Source organism: Mobula birostris, chromosome 15 (genome assembly GCF_030028105.1).
Source record: "Mobula birostris isolate sMobBir1 chromosome 15, sMobBir1.hap1, whole genome shotgun sequence".
NCBI lineage: Eukaryota > Metazoa > Chordata > Chondrichthyes > Myliobatiformes > Myliobatidae > Mobula > Mobula birostris.
This window is the reverse complement of record NC_092384.1, coordinates 31209916-31217944: the sequence shown is the minus strand read 5'-3', so window position 1 is coordinate 31217944 and position 8029 is coordinate 31209916. Positions and strand designations below refer to the sequence as shown.

General features: G+C 42.0%; 1 protein-coding gene across 2 annotated transcripts; it reads left to right on the top strand.

Annotated features, from left to right (window-relative positions):
- The first annotated feature begins 1039 nt into the window (after positions 1–1039).
- irx6a (iroquois homeobox 6a) lies at positions 1040–7602 on the top strand. Of its 2 annotated transcripts, none has more exons than XM_072279154.1 (7): positions 1040–2983; positions 3873–4136; positions 4281–4390; positions 4540–4850; positions 5197–5766; positions 6418–6526; positions 6974–7602. In XM_072279154.1, the coding sequence occupies exons 1-7, from the start codon at positions 2918–2920 to the stop codon at positions 6981–6983; spliced, it is 1440 nt and encodes a 479-aa protein (XP_072135255.1). In that variant the 5' UTR covers positions 1040–2917; the 3' UTR covers positions 6984–7602. The 2 variants fall into 2 exon arrangements, with proteins under 2 accessions (XP_072135255.1, XP_072135256.1); XM_072279155.1 differs by having other exon boundaries at positions 6418–6531.
- Positions 7603–8029: the final 427 nt, after the last annotated feature.

The following is an 8029-nucleotide window of genomic DNA, read 5'->3' as shown; positions in this document are numbered from 1 at the left end:
TTTTCGGGGTGTGTGGAGAGTTGGCAAGATGCTAGTAACTTCTACATCTGTTTGTGGAGTGTATCCTAACTAATCCAATTAGATTTTGCTGAACATATGTCTTTGTTTTAGCATGCCGCTCTGCATTTTTTTTAGGACTTCGCTTATAACACACCTCTTTGGCTAATTTTTAGTCAATGGTTCAAATTTTCTCTGACATGATGTTGGTTTTGTCCAATTATAAACATATAAACCATATTAAGATCCATCCAACGCCAAAGTGTTGTAACTAAATTCAATAGTTAAACTAAATAGAACCAAACAGCTACTTTATTTTAAAACAGGTTGAAATTATTTCTTTCGCAGAAATAGCAACAACCATAACTTATTCTTATCTAATGTTCATTGGGCGGGGGGGGGGGGGTGCGTTTGCAAAGTTTATAAGGTTCTTTGGCAAAGTCTATTTATTATAAGTGACCTCATAAAGAAATGAAAGGTTTATGTTTTTGTCTTGCTATTCCTAAAACAATCATCTGGACGTTGATTTGCTCTTAAACCCGATGAAAAAAAGCACGGTTGCCGTCCTGCCTCCTGTTCCCGGGTCTGCTCACTTAGGTTTTCCAGTTGTAGCTCTCTTGCGCCACTATTGGAGGAAGCTGATAACTGCGACAAGCCGCAGCAGACAATGTCAGCGACTGTAGTTTGTAAAATGGGGTCAAGAAGAGCTTGCGGCACTCCTTTCAACCCTTTCGCTAGCCGGACACAAGAAGTATTCAACGGCATCGGCCAGATCCAACTGCGCCCAAAGGGTGCAAAAGAACAAACGCACTATCAAATACGAGCCAAGTGCAAGGGTTCCCTTGTTTACCTGGAACTGAACGAGATATAATTTATGTACTGCAAAATGTGCCCCATTGAGCCAGTTAAGTTTAGGCCAAATGTACTTCTCAGTAATAAGCACAGCGTGCTAATTATAAATGGATTGATTGGAGTGTTGGACAAGAGTAGAGCAGGTAAGAGTATGATGTTGGTATTTGTTAAAGAACTGAAATGGGTTGGATTAACCCTGTAACCACCGGGAGTTTGCACGTAATGATGACTCAGAATTCCGTAGAAGTCCGGGAATTCCGGGAGTGAAAACACGCAGGGAAACAGACGAAAGTGCAAAGAAACGAGAGAGAAAAAAAATAAAAGTATGGGAACACTGGCTGCACCGGTCATTGACATCTAGTAATGCGATCCGGGACCCATTGTTCACTTCAAAAGAAATTGCCCCTGAAATAATCCGCGTTTTAAAGATTCCGAGTGTGTGTACAAGTTTGAAGATGATGGATATTCAAGCGATCATATGTCTCACGTGCAAGCCTAAAGCACTTTCATTAATTGAAACATATTCCAAATCGTTATTCTCGCCGGCCATAATTAGAGCAACTCAGATAGCTCCGAGTGACGAGCGAAAACTTTGGTGGATCGGAACTGAAAGGCTGATTTTTTTCCCGGTGTAAATCGTTGGTTAAACAAGTCTCCAATTTCCATTTGTTAATTGATGCAATTACGCATTGCTCGTAATGGGCACGCCGGTCTCAAGGCAGCCATCAATCACCCACCATTGACCTGTCAAAGCCGTACATTTATTTCTTTGGGGACCATTTCTGGCTCTAATAGAGAAAAATGGATACATCATCATCATTAATTAGTGACTGGCCCTTTGGCCACGGATCGGACGGTTGGAGAGTGAGGGAGTCGGCTTCAGGACACCCAAAGGCTCCACTACCATTTTTCTGATTATTAACTGTCGTCTATTGGATAAGGTCAAACCACTGTCTCTCCTGGGTCCTGAACACCTCCCTCGCCTGTTTCGTGTCAGCTTGCGCTTTAATTTATTGCATCTCTACTCTGATTTTCATTTTGCTTAACGCTGTTAGAACTTTGATTCAGTTCGCTGAGGAAGGAACAGAAGAATGTGCTGCGATCTGTCACGAAACAAATCAATTAAGACGAAAAGTGTCAAAATTATGATCTCAAAGAAAACGGATTGTGGCCCAGGTTCTGCAGCAGAATATAAACTGAACCAAGGCACGGGCTGGGCTGTATACACTGAGTCCCACTCAAATCAATATTGATGTTTTATAAAGAGAGTGGCAGTATGAATCTGGATGCATGGATATGAGATTGAGAGTAATTAAAAATCTCAGCCTGGTGTTTAACTACATGAAAACGCTGTATTTGAGCACGTGACAATTTGATATCGTAGAAATGTATTCTAAGTGGTTTCATTATATTTCAATGAACTTGAAGTAAGTGATGTCCAGACAATTTCCTTTATGCTGAATTAAGCAAGAAAGTATCTCTTAGTGCGTGCGGTAGTACATGATGCAGTAGTTGAAGAGTGCAGCAAGCTTTCAGATCATCTAAACATTGTTGTGGCGGTGACCTTTAAATTTCTCGATATTTTCTAACGTTGCAAAGTGACATAAAAAGCTTCCAACTACTTCTCCATCCATCGATGTACATCACAAAGCAACTTGAAAACATTAGAAACAAGTGTTGAATGAACCTAAGAATATTAGATGTTAAATATGATTGGCAAAGACATTATTATATCCTTTCTGTCATGTCGATTCGGGATTAATGTGACGTCACTTTGATACTCTTCCATGGATGAACGCTAAAGAACTATAGACCAGCAAATAATACAACTGGCAGACTCTATATCTGGAAGGACTTCCGTTATGTCTTTTAACCCTCTTCAGCTAAATATAATCGATAATTTTGCCTTGAGATGAGTACCGATAAGCTTTGAATGCCAGCTTACGGCGCTTTGCGATTTCCAAGTGGAATCATTTATTATTAAGCTAAAGACCATGCGGGCAATTTTCTCTAGAAGGTGCATTTTGAAGTAGGTTTGGTTATAATCAATCAGAAAGATATATTGCTTATGGTAACAAAAGGAGCAACGATGTCGTTCTCTCAGTTTGGATACCCTTACAATACCACTTCACAGGTAAGGATGGCCATCAATTAGCATTCGTTTATCCCAGACTCTGCGCTACTCTCTATTCTTTTTACGCATTGACATTTTTGGAGACTGTTTCACTTTCAATCTATAATGCGTTTTCCCATACCCCCTTTATATAGTCGTCTTTTTCACCACGCTGCATTATTTATCCTGTGCTTGTCTTGAATAAACCATTTGTCTTGATACGCACAATATACTCTGTAACGGACGGTTATTCGGCTGATGTTTACCGCCACTTTTGACTTATGATTCACCTGGAATTACTTCCACCTATTTCCGTATAGTTACACGTTTAACCATTCTCTGTCCATATTGATGCCTTACTACTTTAACTTGCATGGTATTGGTCACATAATTTCCTCCAGTCGGATATTTCAGCCCTCTGCGTTTCTTACTAATATGTTCATACTTTGTGTTTGTAGTTTTATATACACCGTCATTCCTCTAAACCAGTCCAAATGCATCTAACTGCATTATCTCATTATTATTTACCTATTTGCACAGCGCAAAAATGATTCCATAATTCCCTGCATATTTCCCAAACGATCGTGTGCCTTTAAATACTTTTATCTTCCGCCTAAACAGGAATATCAGGGCATTCTGTATTTGTTTAAGTACTAAATAATTTACACATTTTATTGTCACGATTCCACAGTATGGCGTTGCTTTGTAAACTCCTGATTCCTGTTGTACCTTCACTCTGGTGGAGTCCCACTTTATTCTGCTTTTGTCATCTATTTTGAATGCAGCTGGCTTCAAGGCATTTCGGTTGCTGCATGCATCTGTGCATTTTTCTCCTCATTGCAATGTGTGATCTGCTGATTCGTGTTCGGAGTGAAATGTCGGTTGCTCCTTTCATGCTTTCTTCGTCCAGTTCTTCGTGTCAGCGAGTCCCAGCACGGCGTGTTGTGAACCAGGCTCCAGACCTGTATCCGAAGGCTCCGCTGGCCCGGCCCAGACTGCCATTTGCTGTCCCAACTATGATAACAGACTGCTGGCCAACGCCAGGACCGAGATCAACGCAGCTGCCGCGGCGCTGGGCATGTACGGCAGCTCCCCTTACGCAACCGCAGCTAGCCAGAGCTATGGGAACTACCTTACATACAGTACTGATGCTTCAGCTTTCTACTCTTCACTGGTGAGTTGCGGCCGTGGGGAACACCAGCCCGTTTTCCATCACTATTCCTTTGTAGCGTGTGATATACCGAAGCCTCCCACGTTTGAACAATGGTAAAAACTTTTGACTATTTCGTGTGTTCTGCTCTACCTCCACCCCTTTCAGAATTCTCAGTACGAAATTAAAGATAGCACTGGGAGCTTGCACTCGGGAATTGCTCCGACAGCTACTTACTATCCGTATGAACACTCCTTGGGACACTACCAATACGACAGGTGAGCCCTTAGAGCAAGACAAATAATGTCAATAACACACAGTTCAAAACAAAATAGAAGCTGCATTTAGTGTCCATGATGAAATGAAGTTAAATATGTTGGTTTTGCCATATCCTTCCTCCAGATAACGGTTTCATCTGACTTTTTAGATGCGGCTCCGTTGACTTCAGCGGCACCACACGGCGCAAGAATGCGACCCGAGAGACCACCAGCACCCTGAAGACTTGGCTGTACGAACACAGGAAAAACCCTTACCCCACCAAAGGCGAGAAGATCATGCTGGCCATCATCACGAAAATGACCCTGACCCAAGTGTCCACCTGGTTTGCGAACGCCAGGAGGAGGTTGAAGAAGGAAAATAAAATGACCTGGTCACCCAGAAACAAAGGAGGGGATGACAAGAAAGAGGAGAGTGCCAGAAGGGACAGAGAGGAACATGGAACGGACAGCCTGGAAAACGGTGGGACTTCACCCATATTTACAGACAATGTAGTACATCCGCTGGCATGACATGCAACTACTCAAAGCACGCAGACTGCCACTCGATGTTTAATTAAATGTAATTACCTTGTAAATAATTTGGGGGGGGGGGGGGAGAGGGAACAACTGAACCAAAATGTAAAGTTGAAAAGAGTTTCAGAATCGTAGCAAAATGAGCAAAGATTCATCCCTGACAAACACATATATAATTCGTAACGGACTATAGAGTAAGGTTTATTCAGACTATTCTTAAAATTGTGTTTGAAAGTAAACGAAAGCAACGTAGATTAAAATTGTAGAGAAAAAATATTTTAATGTGTTCACAGACGAGAAAGAATACAGAGAAAGCAAAGAGCTGAGACTGAGCGATCTGGAAGATGATGAGTCAGAAAAACTGGAAAGTGACCATGAAAAGGCACCAAGTGAAATCAGACCGCGGAGAGGCTTGGTCGAGACTGAGGACAATGACTGCAATGTATCTCCTTCAAACAACCAGCGCACTTCCTGTTCCAAAAACTGCTCTACCCTCGAGTCCGACTTTCTAGATACAATAACGAATAAGCCATCTGTTTCTGTCGCAAGCAACAGCCTCCCGCAGCGCTTCGGGACAGCGGAGAAGCCGAGGATTTGGTCCCTGGCGCACACGGCAGCCTCCAATTGTCTGGTGGGTTGTCAGAACGGCCAGAGCCGGACTGCGAGGTACTGCGCGGAGGTGAGGCCATCCCAGGGCATGGTGAACCAAGTCGATGATATAATTTCCCTCGGAGACTCTTCACAAGCCGCCCGCATTCTCAGAACTTCTACATTCAACTTACAAACGCTTGTAGCGGCTGGTCAATTGCACTGCGCTTCCTACCCTGCGCTAGACAACTGCCAGTATACATCAGGGACTGAAGGTACTTTCACGTTGACTTCTCTCCGGCTGGCTCCCAAAATGTTTCTAATGGCAATAAATGCAACTGAAAGACGGTATAGCAATCCCCAATCACCCCCACCCCACCCTCATTTCAATTCAGGGCGCTATGTGTTGTTTTCAAGATGTAACTGTAGGTATCTCTTAATTACACCAAACAGTTAACCCTCGTGACGTGGATGCCCTTGAAGTGTGCAACAGTAAAAGCTAAATATCAAGGAAGAAAATTTTTCACAGGGCATCACCTAGCGTTATCTTTGTACAACCTTTGCCCCAGAGTGGGAAAAAGAACATTCTGGAAGAGTTTTCACGAAAACGCAGGGGACCGGAAGTTCTCCAGTCGCTGTCAAACCTGCTGAGTATTTGCAGCAAATTCCACCCCCATTTTCTCAGATTAAGCAGAGGCAGCGTAGAGAAAAATAAGGCTTAATACATTTAAGCCTGATATCCTTTGGTGACGATCTTTCCACCCTTCCCGCTTTAAAATTTATATCAGCCGCAGTATTTTGCTAATTTTGGGATGCATTCATCAAAAGCTTAGTGATGTAACTATATGGCCGAATTGGCCAATTAAGTGGTTACTTAGTGTTGATAATTAGGTATGAACGTTTGTAAAACATACGGTATTTTTCAGGATTTTTAAGAAATGTGAAATCTGATTTGGGGGCAACAGATATTACGGAAACGTGTCTACTGCGCCAGGAGGAGAGAGTGAGAGCGGCCTTCAGACCTGTGCTGAAGAGGTGAGGTAAGTGACAATTTCCGCGCTCCACCAAATTCCACCCCACCCCCACCCTCACCCCGCCTCCACCAAGTTCATCGGTGTTCAACCATGTGACGCTCTCTCGGAAAAGACACAACAATATCCATGTAAAAATTACAAAATGAACCAAGCAAGAGGCCCAAATGCCGCTCAGCTCCTTTGAGCTTGAAAGTTGCATCCTAGCGCTGGTTACAATTGTTTGAGGAAGAGCTGCAGGTCATTGGATACCCAATGTGTCCAAAGCAGGATCTGACGTTTGTCTCGAGCTATATTTCTATTTGCATAAGTGGCTAGTGTAATCAGTGTACTCTATTCTTTTGATGTATTTGCAGAATAAGATTATTTTCTTGTAATTTCCGCAGAAGATTCAAGGACTAGTCATTTACTGTATGTTTAACTTTGTCATTTTCTCTCTAAACCAAAACAGGTTCGGTTAGTGCCGTGCGATATAACCGAGGGCAATCCCGCGCAGCTCCTTCACTTTATGCACTGGTGATCCGACAATACACTGGAAATAAAACAGGATGTGTGTTCGTTTTGAGGACTGGCATTGACTTTCAAACAGACTCAACCAATGGTCAATGACTTTGTTTTGCCAAAATCTGAAACGTCACTTCCAACGTTTGTCCCTGCACGAAGTTATTCCACATACTTGAAAAAAATACATATTTAAGATTCAGGGGATGCACTCGAGCTGTTGTGATACAGAAGCCTTCTAATGATTATGAAACCACTTGACACCCGGTCACACGTTGTTTTTGCTGTTTTATAAAGTTTAAAGTGCACCCATTGCCCCCGATGTGGTCTATTTTGATTGACCCACTATTGCGTTTAACGCAGACTCACCTTGTTTACTTCAGAAAATACACCCCTCCCACTTTGTTTTATTTGTTCTGTGAAATGCCATTAAAATACAGTTATACTATTTAATAATAACTGTGAAAACTGCAGATTCGCGGTGACCTACTTAAAACGGAGATACGTTTATTAATTAAGTTAACCATATAAGTTGCTGAAGCGTAAAAATAAATATTTTGTTCCTGTAAAAGACGGTTCCAGAACTCAAAATAAAAGGAGTCTGAAAATCTATTGATATTGAAATGTCTGATATCTGCTATGTGAGGAAAGAGTACATTCACGTAAGATTTCTTTAGTTTATTCTTTAACATAGTCAACAGCTATGAAAAATTCCAGCACCAAATGAAAACTATATTAAGTTATTTGACTGACATAAAAGTTTAAAATAACAATTCCCAACGTTTTTTTTAGTTGTCGAACACTACTAATTGGGGAACTGTGCGACATGTAATTCATAGCAGGTGAAAGTTCAACGAACCGCCATCGACCACTTTGCATATGAGAAGCAAACCGACAAATTTATCCATTGTTTGCCATTAATTAGGACTGACTGCTTTGCTCGTACACTCTTCCTCAGAATAGAGGAGGCGGGGTACAATCAGGAGAATACCGTTTTGTTTCAGAA